Source organism: Myotis nattereri (assembly GCF_964212035.1).
Source record: "Myotis nattereri genome assembly, chromosome: 12".
In the NCBI taxonomy this organism is placed as follows: Eukaryota; Metazoa; Chordata; class Mammalia; order Chiroptera; family Vespertilionidae; genus Myotis; species Myotis nattereri.
In genome coordinates this window covers 45,911,155-45,929,294 of record NC_138087.1, presented here as the reverse complement: position 1 = coordinate 45,929,294, position 18,140 = coordinate 45,911,155, and the positions used below count along the sequence as shown (strand labels likewise).

Below are 18,140 nucleotides of genomic sequence, written 5' to 3'. Positions count from 1 at the left end.
ATTTTCAGTCCAGGGTCAGCCAGAGGGGCCTCCTTCAGCGATTGGTGGTGGAGTCTGGAGTCTGACTCCTCCCGTAGCTGCTTGGCGTCATGGTCTCCAGATGTCACTCCTTTGGACAGCTGCCTGGAGTCCATGACTTGTAAACTTAAGTCATCTGGGAGAAACGCACTCTCACGGGACCCTGCCCTGGCCCGGTGGATGTCCACGGCTGGCCGAGGCCTGTGTGCTGCCAGAGATGTTTTCCTTAGAAGCTCCTAATCCGGGAAACCCACCTGGAAGAGGCACCTCTTCCCCAGGCGGAGGTAAGACTTCCCCAGCTCCAGCAAGCACCTTGTCTCTTCAGCCCTGAAGAAATGAAGCTGTTTTAACTTCTCTTAGAGTTCCTCCTGAAGGAGGCCCGGTCTAGCAAGGCCCGGGACGGGAAGAGCAGCCTGCAGGACCCGCGCAGCAGCACAAGCTACTGCAGACACGAAGGCCAGCGACCTGCAAGGCCAAGGCTTTCTAACCCCAGGCCTAGGGCATTGCACTTTCCTGGAGGGAGACCAGGGACATGACAGGCAACTTGGAGAAGTAATCAGGTGGAGAGGCATCTTTTCATTGTAGAGGATTATGGGTTTCAACCTGACCAAACATGGAAAAACCCTAAGTGATTATAATCTCTGTAAATCGTGAAGATTTAACTCAGGTTAGTGCAAAGTTCAATCCCAGTCCTGTTTAAAAAAGGAAATACTTGAAAAGCCTGGCCACGTCACAGACAATTGAAAGTCTTAGGCCTGAAGCTTTAGTTTAACCTGAAGTTGAAGGTCTCAAAGTGTCATCCCCTAGTAAAAGATTCAGGGAAAATCTCCTGTCACTGAGAGAAAAACAGAAGCTTTGTCTTGCCAATTGTATTTAACATCTAGGCTTAAAGACTTGGACTTCATTCTAAAAGGAATGATTTCTGCAAAAAGTTATTTAAAGATTCAAATATTTAACTTTTAAAAACAAAAATGAGAAGTCCACAAAACTTCTTGAGGCATTAGCACATTTAAACATGTAGTTATTATATTAACTAGATTGGAGACGAGAGCGACTTGAGAAAATGGTGTGAGCTCAAGTGTCCAGAAAGACCAGGAAATCCAGAAAAGCATGTTTCATAGACTTACACTTGCTCTCCTGGCCACTCATCACAGAACAGCCAGCAGCTCACTTGACTGGAAGCCTGGCTTGTCCCAGGGTATGACTGATAGATCCATGGTTAAAAGAGAACACCTTTGACCCCTTATAGCAGTGGTTCTCAACCTTCCTTGTGCTGCAACCCTTTAATACAGTTCCTCATGTTGTGGTGACCCCCAATTTCATTGTTACAAATTGAACATAATTAAAGCATAGTGATTTATCACAAAACAATATGTAATTACATATGTGTTTTCCGATGGTCTTAGGCGACCCCTGTGAAAGGGTCGTTCGACTCACAGGTTGAGAACCGCTGCCTTATAGGTTTTCAAATCTTGGAATAATGTATGGAAGTGTCTCCTACCTGCTATACAATGAGGCACTCAACTCTTAAGAAAGATTTAGATGAAGTTTGACTTTGGTATAAAGAAAACAGAGGTGTTTAGGAAATGGGTTTTAGTGTTCGTGTTTTTTTTTTCATTAAAATTATTTGACATACAACATTGCAAATTTAAGGCATACATCATGTTGATTTGATACATTTATATATTGCAATATGATTGCCATTGTAGTGTTAGTACCTTTATCACATCACCTACTTATTTCTGTTTAGTGGTTGAAATAATGACGATCTAGTCTCAGCAAATTTGATGACTATCATGGACTGTTGTCTATATTCACTGTACCATGCATTAGATCTGAGACTTATTAACTGCTTGTTGCAAGTTTGTACCCGTAAGCATCTCTCCTATTCTCTCCACATGATTTTAGTGTTTTCAAAGCCTACTCAGATGTTACCATTTAGGATACTGACCTGGGATTATCTAGTTTTAAGATTTGTGAAGTTTTTTTTAATTTTTTATATTTTTATTTTTAGATAAAAGCCTCCTCCATATTTCAAGGACTTTAATGACTACCTTTCTAAGACATTAAGTAATCCTCACTGGTCTCTCAATAACCAAGTTAATGATTATTTAATCTATAGGAGGTCTCCTTATCTACTTGGTTGGTGTGTTTGTAATTCACCAACTGGTTGAAAAGTTACAAACTGTCCTAAGAGAGCATGGGCATTAATTAGGTCAAGCCCTCTCAACCACTTAGTACATTATGTGCCTGTGAACAGCCACAAGTGGCTGCCTCGTCACAGCCTTAAGTCACAGGACATTTGTCTTCTTGCCTTTTAACTCTGACCAAATTATATTTTAGAGTACTGCAGATGTGTCGATTTGAAAACTCAGGCTTTTAGTGTAAGGAAAGGATTTTAAAATAAATTGCCTTAAGACTTGAGAGTTAAAGAGCTCAAGAAAGCTGGGCTTTGGATGTAATGTACAGATGTAGAACGTCTTTCAGCCACAAAATAACAGAGCAAGTATGGGAAAGACTTGCACAGCAGTTTTGTCAGGGATAGACCGAGCAAGTAAATGTTTGAAGCACTCTGGCCAGTGTTTTCAAACCACAGGACATGACCCATTAGTGGATTGTGAAACCTACTTAGTGGACTGCAAACAGAATTTTCTTTAAAGGAATGAAATAGAACAGAGTAGAGTGAATCAGTACAAGTACAGTAAGACTTGTTTGATGACATTTTACGCTTATTATATGTAAGCACAAGGTAGGAGTGGGCCAGGACAATTACCTTTTACTTTGTATAAGATATAATTTTATTGTGGTTGTGGTTAAAAAAAAAAAGTTAAACATACTATGCAGTAACACCTCGGGGGTACAAAGCTTGGGAGAGGAGGTTATATATAAACTCATTTTCATTCAGATATTAGGACAGATTTAAAAAATTAAATGGACACGGAATATATGGAATAACATATACTTATCTTTCCCAAGTTTTTGGTGAAGAGGAATTTAGAAAGTTGTCATCCATAAAAACATCCTTATTTTTTAAAAAATCAAACAGCCTAGAAGTAAATGTATTAAATATGAAAAACCCCTTTCCTTCCTCATCTCACAATCCTATGGCCTTCATCAGAGGAAACTGTCAACAGCCTGCTATGTGTTATTATGGACTATTTTCTAGGTGCACAGACACATGAATGCTATGTGTATGTAAAAAGGTTTTAATCATATAAATCTGAACAGGAGTGTGCAATATCATTGTGAAACTTGTTTTTCATATCAGCATGTCTTACAAATATTTCACGTCCATACCTTAGAGCTACTATTTTGTCTGCTGCGGAGTACTGCATGGTAGGACGTAGTATGTACTAATCCAACAGATTCCACACTTTTGTTGCTTCTAATTTTTATTTTTTTAAAAAAATGCTTCAATAGGACACTGTGTGAATATTCCTTTGGGCTTGATGCTTAGAATCAGAGTTGTTAATCAGAGGCTAAACACACTTCATTTATTTTAAAGAAATATTTTTATTGGTGTATAGAGAGAAGGGAGAGATAGAAACATCAATGATGAGAATCACTGATTGGCTGCCTCCTGCATGCCCCCTACTGGGGATTGAGCCCACAACCTGGGCATGTGTCCTTGACGGGAATTGAACCTTAGACCTTTCAGTCCGCAGGCTGACATCCACTGAGCCAAACCAGCTAGGGCTAAACCCACTTTAAATATTGATGTACACTGCCAAATTGTCCACCCAAAAAGCTGTATCCATTTATACTTCCCTCAACAATGATGAGTGCTCATTTCCTCACATTATCTCCAGTACTAGCAATTACCAATCCTTAAAATTTGCTGTTTCAAATGGATTGAAAAATAGCATCTCATTTGAATTTTCCTGATTGCTTATGGAGTTAAATGTTTTTATATATTGTTTATAGGTCTTCCTTTTTATAAAAATACTAGAGGCCTGATGAAAGAAATTCGTGCAAGCATAGGCCTTCACAGCCCCGGCTGCCTCGCAGCCCTGCCCCGTCAGCACCCGCCTTGGCCTGGCGTTGCCTGTGCGTCTGCAGCCACACCCCCCCAGTTCCTTGGTTCCACAGAACTCCCCACCCCCACCCATCAATCGCCCCGCATAGGGTGGCCTGGGTCTCCCTCTTTGGGGCAATCATGGAGCCCCCCAAATGATCACCTCACTGGCCAGTGGCCTGGGCCTCCCTCTGCAGGGCGATCATGGGGCGCATCGCACCCACCTTGGCTGGCCTGGTGCCAGTGGGTGTCATAGAGTGGTTGGATGGTGGTTCTGCTGTTCCACCATTTGGTCGATTTACATATTACACTTTTATTATTACAGATTTTTATATCCCTTGTTTTGCAGGTGCATTTTATATTAAGAATCTTTAACCTTGTTATATTTCACATATTTTCCCAATCTTTTTTATTTATTTATTTTCCCAATCTTTTGCCTCTTATTTATATTTGTGTACAGACCACATTTTTAAAATGTATTCAAAACTATCAGTCTTGGGGGAGGAGGGGATGAGGACACATTTGTAATTCCTTAACTAATAATTTAAAGATAAAAAAAAAGACTATCAGTTTTTTTCCCCCATGGATATTGGGTTTTGTGTCTTGCTTAGGGAGGTCTTTACCCCACATTTATTTTTTTTCTGATATTTTCATCTAGTTATTTTTACATTTCCATGTTTAATTCACTGGGATTTTATTTCTTGTTCATGGTATGAAAGAATAAAATTTTTTCCAGTCAATAATCTCAACATAATTTACTGAATGGTTCAATCCTTCCCTACATATTTGTAATGCTGTCTTTCAAATATTGAATTCTCATACATATACACTGCTCTGTTCTTCGATGCTCTGTTCTGTGCTTTAAAAACAATTTTTTTTGTTGTTAATCCTCATCGGAAGGTATTTCTCCATTGATTTTTAGAGAGTGGAAGGGAGAGAGACAGAGAGAGAAACATCAATGTTACAGACATGCATCGATTAGCTGCATCCTGTACATGTCCCTACCAGGATTGAGCCTGAAACCAAGGTACGTGCCCTTGACCAGAATCGGACCCTGGACCGTTTAGTCCCCAGGCCAACGCTCTATCCACTGAGCCAAACCAGCCAGGGCTGTTTATGCCTTCAACCTACTGATTATTCCTGTGCCAATACCACACTACTTAATTTACCCTGGCCCTGTGGACTGCTTTGACATCTAGTCAAAATTTATGTTGTGCTCTGTGTCTTCCAGATGAACTTTGTTTTAAGAAACCTTACTATGCTTGTATGAAATTGCTTTGAATTTCTAACTCGGTAGAACTACTATATTATGTTGGGTTTTCTCATAGAGAAACATGAATGCCACTCCATTATTTATACCCTTCAGTATAAATGTTTATTCATATAGGCCTTACATTTCTTGTTAACTATGTTTCTAGATAAATGGGAGTTTTTGATGTTGGAGTTGGTGTTATGCCTGCCTCCTTACTAAGCTTTCTCATTAGTTGTAATAACATGCCAGTAGATCCATCATGGGTTTTTTTGTCCAAAAAACTTCTTTTAAAATATTTTTTTATTGATAGAGATGAAGGGAGAGGGATAGAGAGATATCAACATCGATGAGAGAGGAACATCATCGATTGGCTGCTTCCTGCATGCCCCTTACTAGGGATCAGCCCAAAACCCAGAGAGAAGAAGTGGAAGTGTGTAAATCCCACTTACAAAACAATGTTCCTCAGGAGAGAGAGTGTGGCATAATTGATCGCCATATTTCTTTAAATTCATCTGCCACATTGAAGCTAACGATCTAAAATGCAAACCCGAACATGTTATTTCCATTCTTTAATCCTGTGGATTAGCTCACGTCTTGAGAGAACCAGCTCCGTGCAACAGGGATTGTAAGGCTTGCTCTCACTCTCTCCGCTGTTTACTTTAGTACCACTTGCCACTGACAGATGACGTTCCATTTATTCTAAACTACTTGTAGGTGTGGTTTCCCAAACATACCACTCTCACACCATGGCTCTGTACTTGTGCTTATGCCGTTCCCTGTACCTGAAATATCCCTTCCCTTCATCACGTTTACCAGTTTCCAACAAATCTTTTAAGACTTAGCTTAGGTATTTTTTTTTTTTAATCTTTGAATGGACTCTCCAGTTTTTTAATGATGGAGGCCGATTCTTTAGATGACCTTTCTTGGTCCCATAGCTCTCTCTTCTTCCTCAAACACTGGCTCAATTCCCTAAGTATTCTCTTCATAGAATGTAACATGCTGTATTGACATCTGCTTGTGTATCCTCCCCTCTCACTCTGTTGTTAAAGGGCCAAGACTACATCTTGTTCTTGTTCATTGTTTTATTCCTATAACACTCAATTCATAATTATAAACTACATGGCAGTGTAGTAGCTCTTCTGATAACAATCAGGCAGAACCTTCCGACACTCCAGCTTTTCTCCGATCTTCCTTCTCAAGCCAATCTGTTTTAATTAAGGACTTACTACACACGTTTTACCAGGGAGGCATAATTTAGTTCAGAGACCTGTGTTCATATACTCCTTTAAAAAATCCTCCCCAGCCGGGGAATGTACAGGCAGATAGCCCCATTCTTGCTCTTCTAATGCTTCTAATGGCTTTTTTCTTAATGCCTTCCTCAAGCCCTTCCTCTCTTAACAAGGAAATAGGATGACAAAGTGATTAAGAGCATGGATTCTGGTTCAGATCCCAGCTCTACAACTTATTTCAGCCGTGTAATTTTGGGCAATGCACCTCATCTACAGAATGGGCATAATAATAATTCCCTACCATAGGGTTGCCATAATCCATAAACCTGGTTAAGTACTTCTTAAGTGTATGCTGCTCTGGATATTATGAATTAGGATGAGTCAATGGCTTTTGGCCATGCAATTTATAATGTTTCCACATTTAACCAAATGGTAAAACGATTCCATTTATTCACTCCCATCCCTTTCTAGTTCCCTTACCCTGCTTTGCTAATTTTTTCCTCACTCCGTAGAGGACTAGTTCCATAGGACAAAGGCTTTGTTTTGTTCATTGCTAAAAACAGTAATAGTATTGTATATACTTGTTGAGTGAATGGTGCAAAGTGGCAATGGGAAATATACACCAAAAGGTTCATTATACTGAAAAGAATAGATACATCTTTATCTAATGGCTTCCAGTTCCATATTTAAAACACCATATGCCATAATGAAAACATAAGAAATTTATTAAAATTTTAAGGCAAATACATAATTTCAACAGATTTAGACCTATGTCAGGCGTGATAGAGTATGAATGCTTTCTTGAAATTCAAAATCAGATCCAAGGGTATCGCTTTCAGAATGTTCTAATACATTGAATTTACTTTTAGTTCTCTTGGATGAAACAGTCACTATTCTACTTTCTTTCTTGACAGAAATGTGATTTTTCAAAGACTCACTTTTAATTGGTTCATTAACCAAAGAGCTATCATGCTCTATTCCTTTGCTTTTCCAGTTCACAGATGAGTCAGAGCGGGAATGTAGGTCCTTTTCGTGTTTTTTCTTAGCAGAGTGTTTTTTGGTATATTCACCTGTTTTGGTTATTTTCTCTGAAGAAGATCTGCTATTTCTAGACAACTCGTCTTTTCTTTGACTTCCAGGTCCAGAAATCCCATCTGCTGAAGGAGAACATGTTCTACCAACGAATCCCTCCAGAGACTCCTGCCGCTGCTCATTGGCTTCGACTCCCACGTTGTCTTTGGAAGTTTCTAAGTCCTCCTGTGTAGGAACTTGGACTTGCAAGGAGTCGAGAGGCAAAGGAATTGTAGCATCACTCGTAATTTTCTGAAACTGGAGGGGGAAAAAGAAAAGACAGAAATTCAGTAATGAACAAAGTCAACCATTAAAAAGCAGAGTCCTAAATGTAAATGTCAGTCTCTGATTTTATTAATGAATCATTTAGAAGATTTTAGAACCAGTTGTTTTTTTTTCTAATTATATCTTGCCAAGTGATTCCCAACTTAACTTTGCTATATCCAAGGCTATGTCCACTATGTTTTCAGATTCTTGTTTTTGGGGTAACCACCCCATTTCCCTTCCCCTCATTAAAAATACTAAAACTCTATTCCCTAAGAAAATTAATTTCTTTTCTATTTTGCAGCCACATATAAGCAGTATCCACTATGTGACAAGACTGTGTTCTCAAGTTGTCAGTCCCCACGACCAGTCTGAGACCAGCTGAGACGGGAGACGGGGGCTCCAAGCAGGGGGCTCCAAGTAAAGTAGAGGAAAAGCAGACAGGATTCCCCCTGTTCCCATAAGTGGGTGATTAACTAATATACTGTCTACTAGTTATATCTGGCTCACTTATTTTAAATAATTATCTGTATCAGTACTTGTACCTTCATTAGTGTTCCTTCATTGTAAGCTGACTGCATACAAATAGAAACCTAGATGAAATATGAATAGAATAGATATTTATACAATTTAAAATTTAGAATATATTCTCTAATGTTTCATTTCTTTCACTGAAGATAGTTTGCTTTAAGTCATAAATTTTCAAAAGAACTTTCAGTTTTCTTATATATAACAATATATGATGAAATGGGCACAAATTTACTAATCTCAGATTTAGAAAGGACTCCAAAGAGGCTTCTAGCTTCCAAGCATGTGAACTAAGACAGATTACTGTTATTTTCTCTGACTTGGTAACTCCCTTTTTGCTAAGCACTCTTATTCTGTCCACTTACTTGGATATTTTGCATTTGTCCTAGGGCATTCTGCTTTGATTCTGTTTTTTCTTCTTCAAGTGCCTTTTTTTCTACTTTAGGTGGACCAGTGAGAGTAGAATGCAGCTGGGGACGACCTAGCAAATGAAAATCTGACGGATCTATACCAGCTATTGAGGCAAGCTGCCCAAGCCTGGACAAGAGGAGGAAAAGGCAAGGGTTACTATAGTCACATAAAAGCAGCTTAGATTCCCCCATACCTGTACTTATGAAACACTTGTCCAATCTTAAAAGCCAATATCCTACTCCAGATTATAAGCCTCTATCTTTCCCAAGTTCTTAGACCCCGAGATATTCATGCTCTGGGCTTACAAAGATCATACAATCCTTTAAGTTTCTCTCTCTCTTCAACAATGTGCTAACCCCTATTTGATTTTATTTCCTTACCTATTCCACTCCACTTTAAACACTGTCTCACTAATAGCTTCAGCACCTACCATGTGCCTAGTCCTCATCTCTCACCTCTCTTCCCACACTTAAAAAAAAAATCTTTCCCCAGGTCATGGTTTTATTTTTATTGAATTTATTGGGGGTGCCACTGGTTAACAAAATTATATAGGTTTCAGGTGCACAATTCCACAACACATCATCTGTACACTGTACTGTGTGTTCACCAACCCAAGTCAAGTCTCCTTCCATCACCATCTTCCCACACTTCTTTACCACCTCTCTTCCCTACAGTTTCCAAGAATGTGTGTGTTCCTTCCTTCCCAACACCAACCCATATTCCCACAAACGTTACTCCATCAATTATCAACCTCTCATTCTCTCTTTTGGCATCTTCTTTCAGTAAAATCACACCCAGGTGAGAACCACTGATCTATATATGCCCTGCTGATTAGTTATAATTTTTATGTGTAGGACAAAAATAATTTTAACTTTAATTTATTTAACAAGCAAAATGAATAAAAGGTAGGGAAATTCCTATGTCTTCTGGAGTATTTTCCAATTCAAATTACCTTTAATTTAGTCTTTACCCAAAACTATACTTACTAATTATTTTATTTATAGGTTACTCTTTTATAATGGGCTCTTCTGCTCTACCAAAGCAGGTTCACCATTTTGCATTTCTTTTAAAATGTAATTCCTCATTTAAAAAAATTAAGTACACTACCTATAATTATGCACTACATATGAACATGGAAGTGATGAAAACTGCTGAAGTTCCTTAGCAAAAACTACCATTATAGTTTCAAAAAGCTGAATGCCATGGAGAGAAATTAACTAACCCAGCATCTTTAAGGAGATCCAAGAAAGCATGGAACTTCTGAAAAGAATTCTCAATGCTGCCCAAAACACCTTCATCATCCAGGATCATGTTTGTCAATGACTGTGCATGCAGGGCTTCAGACAAAGAAAAATTTATATTTCTTAACTGGGCATTTTCATGTTCAAGCTATAAAAGAAGATTGAAAATATGTGACATGATTTTCTCTGTAATCAAAAGTTTTTAAATATTTAAAATTGCAATAAATTTGTAATTAATCTAACTCTCCACCAATAGAAGACAATTATCAAAACCCAGAGCCACTCAACAGAGTCTCTTATATAACACTTAGGTAGTATATAAATAAAACAATTATCACCCAGCCAGTGAGGCTCAGTGGTTGAGCGTTGACCCATGAACCAGGAGGTCACAGTTCAATCCCCAGTCAGGGCACATGCCTGGGTTTCAGGCATGAGCCCAAGAAGGGGGTGTGCAGGAGGTAGCCGATCAATGATTTGATCTCATCATTGATGTTTTTATCACTCCCTTTCTCTGAAATCAATAAAAATATATTTTAAAAAACACACAAAAAATTATTGTTTTATTAATGATCTTTCAAAGATCACATTTTTAACTGGTTAAATTCACAATGGATCCTCATTTTACATTAGAGAATTAGCTGCTTAAGGGTTCCCTTAAATTAGAAAATAAAATACAGAGTCAAATTTGACAAGGAATATAACTCTGTTGAATGTTAAAGATTAATTTTAATGAGAAAAATATTAATTGTGCAAGTTTAAAAGTCCTAAGCCATACCCACTTTATTAACTGTATGATTACCAATATTCTCCTTGGCTTCTTAAAATATTTACTCCCTTGCACGCCTCTCCCTCATCATCTGTTCATTTAAAACCACATGTAAGTCCAATTCCAGTATCTCTTGGACTGTTTTGTTCATGATCCATCTTTTGCCTTATATAAGCAGGTGCTCAATATTGATTGAATAAGTGTCCTCCAATCCAATGTATACACTTTAATAGATTCCTCCCTAAACTCACCTTATAATAACATATATTTATATGGAATTTTTCATAGCTTATGCCCTGCTTTCATGCACATTAGCCTGATTGTAATTCTCATAATACATATTTTTCTTTCATTGTATTCTTAGCATTTTCCAATATCTTATACTTATTTATTGAAATGATTCACTTTCCTAATTCACTGTCAGTAAACAGTCTTAACATGTTACTGTTAAGACTGTTTTATGTAACTGTATACATAGTGTTAGGGCAATGAGTGCTTTCTTGAATCAAGACATCATGAACAAAAAATAAGCTAAAGTTATATAAAAGCACACACACAAAAAAACACCTAAGGTTTTTACATTTTTTTAAACATGCTTTCTGGAATATAGTTCACATAACCAATAACTATAAGTAAATACAAAAGTTCATGTGGTAGAACCAAGTTGTAATATATTACAGTTTTAAAGTTTACAAACAGTCTGTGCGCATGGCTTAAAATCAAATAAAAATAAAACCAAAAAACGCTGCAAAGTAGAAGAAAACAATTATTTACCTCACTAACTCGTTTGTCGGCCTTGAGTCTTATTACTCTTTCCTCCTTTAACTGATTTAGGCACTCCTCCAGTTTTCCCTAGTGTGAGGAAATAGAGGAAATATCATAAGCTATTCACAGTGTGACATCCAAGTCTTTCCAGCTATAGATCTCACCAAGGATTTAGAGGCAGAGCCACAAGTGAACTCAGATTTCAGTATTATAATCCACTACTTTTAATGTCATACCATGATAGTGAATTACCGAAATACATCAAATTAGCATGTTCAAGATTTATTTAGCTTCTACTCTTTCCAAAATAGATTTGTGGCAGCTCACCATAAAAGGCATATACATCTATAATATAGTAAGTCAGAAATAAAAATTCCTCTGTTATTTACAGAATGTTCTCATTATTTAAAACTGACTTCATAGAGATTCTAACCTTGGACACATTCAATAACTCTAAGCATCAATTAAAAAGAAGCTAATAAAAAAACCTAATCACATGATGGAATTCAGAACGGTGGCTACCTTTGGGGAGGGAGGATATAGTGACTAGAGAAGTTGAGCAAGGGAACCTTTTGAAAAGCTGTAAATATTTTTATCTTGATGGGAGTCATGTGAATGTATACGTTTGTAAAAATTCACTGAGCTTGTAATTATGATTTAAGCACTTTGCTGCATGTATGTTAAACCTCAATATTTTTTTCTTTTTACAAAAACATCCAAACAAACCGCACCATAATTGGAGACAGTAGACTAAAATACTCCATTCGTAACCAGTTCTAAACAGCTTATCAAAGTTCAATTACATGAAACAGTTTCTCCCTCTGGTGGAGGGAATTAGAACATAATGTTAAATTTCTATAAAAAAGTATCCTCTCCTCCTACAAAGTAATTCATATTCTTTAAAATATGGGCACTGATCCATGTTTCTCAGTGGTTAGAACATTGGCCTATGCACCAAAGGGTCTCAAGTTCAATTCCTGATCAAGGATATGATAAGGTTCTGGAGTAATTTTCTTCCTGTCATCTGCTCTCCTTTCTCCCTGCTATTCATTGGCTAGTTGAAATTTTTTTTGGAATAAAGTTCCCATCAGGCTGTGTATCAAATTTTATCCTCAAGTTTGTTCCATTTAACATTGAATCAATCATTTTTTTAGTGGGACACAAAATATTCCATTGAGGGAGTTTACTGTTCCACGTTAATCACTCTTTTATGGTTAAACACTTAAGTTCTTCACAAATTTCCAATGTTATAAGACAAAATAGTTATTTTTATGTACGGTGGCTCTTTTCATATTTAGCATACACTTTTTTTAATTAATTTTTTTATTAATCCTCATCCAAGGATTTATTTCCATTGATTTTTAGGGAGAGTGGAAGAGAGAGGGAGAGACAGAGAAACATTGATGTGAGAAAAACACATCGATTGGTTGCCTCCTGCACAAGCCCTGACCAGAGCTCAGGCTGGGGAGAAGCCTGCAACCAAGGTATGTGCCCTTGACCAGAACTGAACCCGGGACCCTTTGGTCCACTGGCCGATGCTCTATCCACTGAGCCAAACCAGGTAGGGGTAGCATAATTTTAATGAAATAAATCTATGAGTTTGAGATTAAAGCAACTGAACATTTTTAAGGCTCTGAGGTACAGATCTCCAAATTGCTTTCCAAAAGACTTCTAAGATTTTCTACTGCTAATGGCAAGGTATCACTTAGTTATATAACCTTGGACAAATTAAATAACTGTAGGCCTCAATTTAATCATCTATAAAATGGAGATAAGTTCTCATATCATAGAGTTCTTACAAGAATTACATGAGTGGGCACATATGTAAAACTTATAAGAGTGCTTGGTTCATAGAATATTCCAATTAATGCTAAATGATGAACATATACATGCAAACAGTAGCAAAGGGCTTAAAATAAAGTACAGTTGACCCCTGAACAACTCAGGTTTGAACTGCATGGGTCCACCTAATGTGAATTTTTAAAATTGACATGCACAGTTCAAGGGCCAACTGCTGGTTGGGAATCCGTGTAACACTGTGGAGGGCCAACTGAAGTTACATCTGACTATTCAACTGTGCAAGCGATAGGCACCCCATCCCCCACGTTGTTTAAGGGTCAACTGTAGTCTCATTCCACGCACACATCCAGCTCTGTAGAGGCAACCATTTCTTTAAGCAGGTTTTTAATTGCAAAATATATGAATACTGAAAAGAGCACAGAACAAAACTGTCAGTGTGACAAATAAGATTACTTATCTAACTACCATTCAAGTCTGTAAGTAAAACTTGCCCGCGACACAAAACGCCCCCACGTTCTCTCCCCATCACAAGCCCCTCTTCTCCTGGAGTTAAATTACCAATCTTATCTCCCAACAATCATTTCCTTTACATTCATACATACCTAACAAAATAGTTTAGCTTTATGTGAAAAGAATCATAGTGTATGCAGTTCTTTGTATCTTATTTAATTCACTCAACATTGTTTTTAAAAATTCATCCATACTGGCGCTGGCCGGGTAGCTCAGCTGGTTAGAGTGTTACCCCAATATGCCATGGTTGTGGGTTTGATCCCTGGTCAGGGCACATACAAGAATCAACCAATGAATGCATAAATGGGTGGAACAACAAATGGATGTCTCTCTCTCCCTCTCCCTCGCCCTTCCTCTAAATCAATAAATAAATTTAATTTTAAAAAGTGTTTTAAAAAATTTCATCCACACTGTTGCCTGTAGCTCTAGTTCATTCAGTTTTATTGCTTTGTAGTGTTCCCACTCTATGAATATACACAATTTACTTAATTTTTAACTCTGAATGGACATCTGGGAGCTGGAAGAGTTCTCATGCATCTTGAATCAGTTATTCCCATTCCCTGTTACAGTTTCTAACCTTCTTGGTCTTCCCTAATGTCTATAATCGCTTTTCTAAATACAATCTTCTAGTCACCCGGTGGGAAATGAATACAACACATCTAAAATGACAATGAATGGGGATTAGACGCTCAGGGTCTTGTCTTACTCTGCAACTTAGACTAAACCATTTCAGTGCTACAATTTGTAGGTGCTCATTTACAAGATGAAAGGGGTAATTTTACATGAATGACAGATTCCTCACACTCTAACATTTCATAATTTTCTAAGCACTTATCTTAAAATTTCTCTATACTATTGTCTTTAGTTTTAACTTAAAAAATAAAAATCTGGCTTTCTTTTTTGAAAATCAAATAGTTGCTTCCATAGTCCTAATGGGATAACTAGTTCTAAATCTTCGAAGTTTTATACTAAAAGAAAATCATGTTTAATAATTAAAAAGAAAATTAAATGTGGCCCAGCTGGCATGGCTCAGTGGTTGAGCATTGATCTAGGAACCTGGAGACCGTGGTTCAATTCCCAGTCAGGGCACATGCCTGGGTTGCAGGCTCAATCCCAGTTCAGGGCTTGCAGGAGGCAGCCAATCAGTGATTCTCTCTCATCATTGATGTTTCTGTCTCTCTCTCTCCCTTCCTCTCCGAAATCAATAAAAACATATTTAAAAAATTTAAATGTGGAGTTTGTAGCACAAAAAGACAAGGTCCTCCTAAATACTGTTTCCTTTATTTATTACAAATTACCAACTCTGCATTAAAGTTGAAATAAATACAGTATATATGAGATGCAAAAATTTGTCATACAAATCAATTAAATTTTTTTTATCCATACAAGCAGAAGATGTCAGGTTTATTAGTCAATATAATGCAGAATTTTTTATTTTAGGAAAGGGGAATATCAACATCAAAACTTGTGTTTTCAACTCTACTTTTGCTAGAAATTAAGTCACATTTTCCTTTTATAGAAAGAGTTCAGCTAGAACAGTCAATTCCCGATCTGTAAAATAAGAGCACTGAATCAGCTGACTACATTCATTCAATTTCTTGAATGTTTATCTTATGATCATTCAGGTTCTCCCTAAATCTAATATATTCTACAGTTCTAAGGAAAGGGGAATATATTAGTGATAGCATGTTTTGATTTTTATTTCTTAGAGTTTAAACGTCCATCTTTTACCTTGGTCTAAGCGAAGGCACTACTCAAGGGGACACAATGCAGATGGGAAGGGAAAACAGAAGCCTCACACAAGCTGTCCTACTCTCCTCTATATTTTGAAAATGGTAACTTTGTACCTGCAATGCTTCTTGTTTTAAACTTGTTTTCTCAGGTTCTTCTTGAACACTTTCTGAAGAATCATCGACCTCTTCGATTTCTGAGGAGGACGGACTCTCTACTGTCACAGTCACGGGAAAATCTAATTGCTTGAAGAAAGAAGACAGGAAGTATAAGAGATAAGATAAACCAGCTACCCAATATTAAAAGACACTTAACAAAAGTGATCTGAATTATCAGTTATTATTTATAAATATTTTTCACTGCTCCTTAGTGTAAAACAAGCAATGATAAGGTAAAATGACAGGAACTTATTTTATCTATATTATTGTATGAAATTATGTTGTATATGGTTAGGATTAATATTTGGAATTGACCATAGTATTTTTTTAAATGTCTTTCACATAAGCCAGGGACGGGCCAGTGTAAACATTTTTTCTCAGATCAATTTTATACTGCGATTAGAAATTTATTCTTCACCAACGGACACAAAAAGTCTGAAAGAAAATTACATTTTTAGAAGAAAATCCACCAGGAAGGGAGTGATAAAGAAGAATTAGAAGCCCTAGCTGGTTTGGTTAAGTGGATAGAGTGTCAGCCTGCAGACTGACGGGTCCCAGGTTTGATTCCGATCAAGGGCACATGCCTGGGTACAGGCTCGATCCCCAGTGAGGGGTGTACAGGAGGCAGCTGATCAATGATTCTCTCTCATCACTAATGGTTCTCTCTCTCTCTCTCTCTCTCTCTCTCTCTCTCTCTCTCTCTCCCCCCCTTCCTCTCTGAAATCAATAGAAATATATCATATATATCTATATATATAAAAGCCTAAGTGACCATTACAATCGGTTGATTAAATGACCTGTTGTCCGGTTCCTATGATGGCGCACTTACCATCAGGGGGCAGATGCTCAATGCAGGAGCTGCCCCCTGGTGGTCAGTGTGTTCCCACAGCCAACCTCCCTCGGCCGGCCAACCTCCCGCAGTCCCTCCCCTCCACAGTCAGCCCAGATGGGCCCTGACTGGCCCCAATCGCCAGCCAGGCCGAGGGACTCCACCTGTGCACAAATTCCTGCACCAGGCCTCTAGTAGATATATAAAGAATTAGAAGAATAATTTGAAAGCAAAACACTAGAATTTTAAAAAATAAATCACACACCCATACACAACTAAAAGTGACCCATCAAAAACCTCTTCTTCTCATCATCCTTAAGACAAAGTGTGTGTAGTACTAATACAACTCTCCTGTCAAGTTTCACTGCCACTGGAATGTTGTTCAATATGGTATTTCCAAAATTTAAAAAATGGACCTGGTTCAACCTGTAAAAAGTTTACAGATCAAAAAGAAGTGTGCGAGGACAGCACCGAGGACAAGTCACTAAGATAGTGTTTCAAGCACAAGCAGCAAACCCTGCAGTGTAGGAAGGTCCCAACAGTAGAACAAGACAGACACTCTTCTGGGCAGGCAGAGGTGGTAATGACGCCCAGAGTGCTATTCTTTCAATCCCAGGAGTGCTATTTTTTACAGAGCAACCACACAGTCTCCCAGGATAATTGGGAGGAGAACCTGATACTGAGGATTCGTGTGCTCTAAGGCCATGAGGCAGTATGACAGAAAGTATGTGTGGTCTTGATGAGACAGGGAGAAGTGTTCTGAGAGAGCAGAGACTTTGGGATGTGTTGCTTTATTTTGGCTTTAGGACAAGAAAGTTATATAGCCCCAGATAACATTTCTTGAAAACATCAGAACATTCTTAACTATGACAGCTACACATACTGGATCAGTAATGGCAGTCACATTCATTCACTGGGTAACAGTGATTTGTGGACTAGAGAAATGGCTTCCTTGTTTGCTGGTACAGATGAAGCCACAAGGCCCCCAGTGTGTGCCACATCCACACAACTACAAGGTGGCATTGGGAGAGTGGCCTGACAAGTTTTAAATGACGAGTTTAAAAGGAAGGAAAATGTTTCTTGCAAGACTGTTAAGTTTAAAAAGCAGAGAGAACAAACTTGCACCTTTTCCACTTCAACCCACTATGTGCCATAAATATGACAGCTACATACCTGCAACTGATTATATGTATCACGAGTTTTGATCAATGGGAAACCCCTAAAGAAATATCAACAAATAAAATTATATTTTAATATAAGTACATCATCAGTTAACCCCAGTTAATAAAACTTGTCAGGATTATGTACCATATCCATATAAAATTTTGTATAACAATAAATAAGCTCAAAATTAGCACCCATAAAACTCTGCTATGGAGACAATTGAACAGAATTTAGCATATTGGCTTTGTGATAACTCAGAACTGCTGAGAGGCACCTTCAGTTCCTATGTCAGGATGGTTGAGATTTCTAGTCTAACTTCTTTAATGGTGATATTAATGGTTCTTCAATTTATGACTCCTAAGACTAGGATGGATTGAGGTTAGTGTCT

The 18,140-nt window shown here is 37.8% G+C and overlaps 1 protein-coding gene across 2 annotated transcripts in view; it reads right to left on the bottom strand.

Moving 5' to 3' along the window:
- Positions 1-7,213: 7,213 nt before the first annotated feature.
- CEP78 (centrosomal protein 78) overlaps positions 7,214-18,140 on the bottom strand; it is a 30,848-nt gene continuing 19,921 nt past the window's right edge. Inside the window, exons 10-16 of one of the 2 annotated variants that reach the window (XM_081103715.1) lie at positions 17,762-17,807; positions 15,718-15,846; positions 11,570-11,647; positions 10,011-10,177; positions 8,743-8,914; positions 8,395-8,442; positions 7,214-7,843 (exon numbers count right to left, since the gene is read on the bottom strand). In XM_081103715.1, coding sequence (XP_080959841.1) covers positions 7,283-7,843; positions 8,395-8,442; positions 8,743-8,914; positions 10,011-10,177; positions 11,570-11,647; positions 15,718-15,846; positions 17,762-17,807 — 1,201 coding nt within the window. In that variant the 3' untranslated portion in view covers positions 7,214-7,282. The remainder of the gene's footprint in view (positions 7,844-8,394; positions 8,443-8,742; positions 8,915-10,010; positions 10,178-11,569; positions 11,648-15,717; positions 15,847-17,761; positions 17,808-18,140) is intronic. The other variant, XM_081103716.1, reaches the window with a different exon arrangement.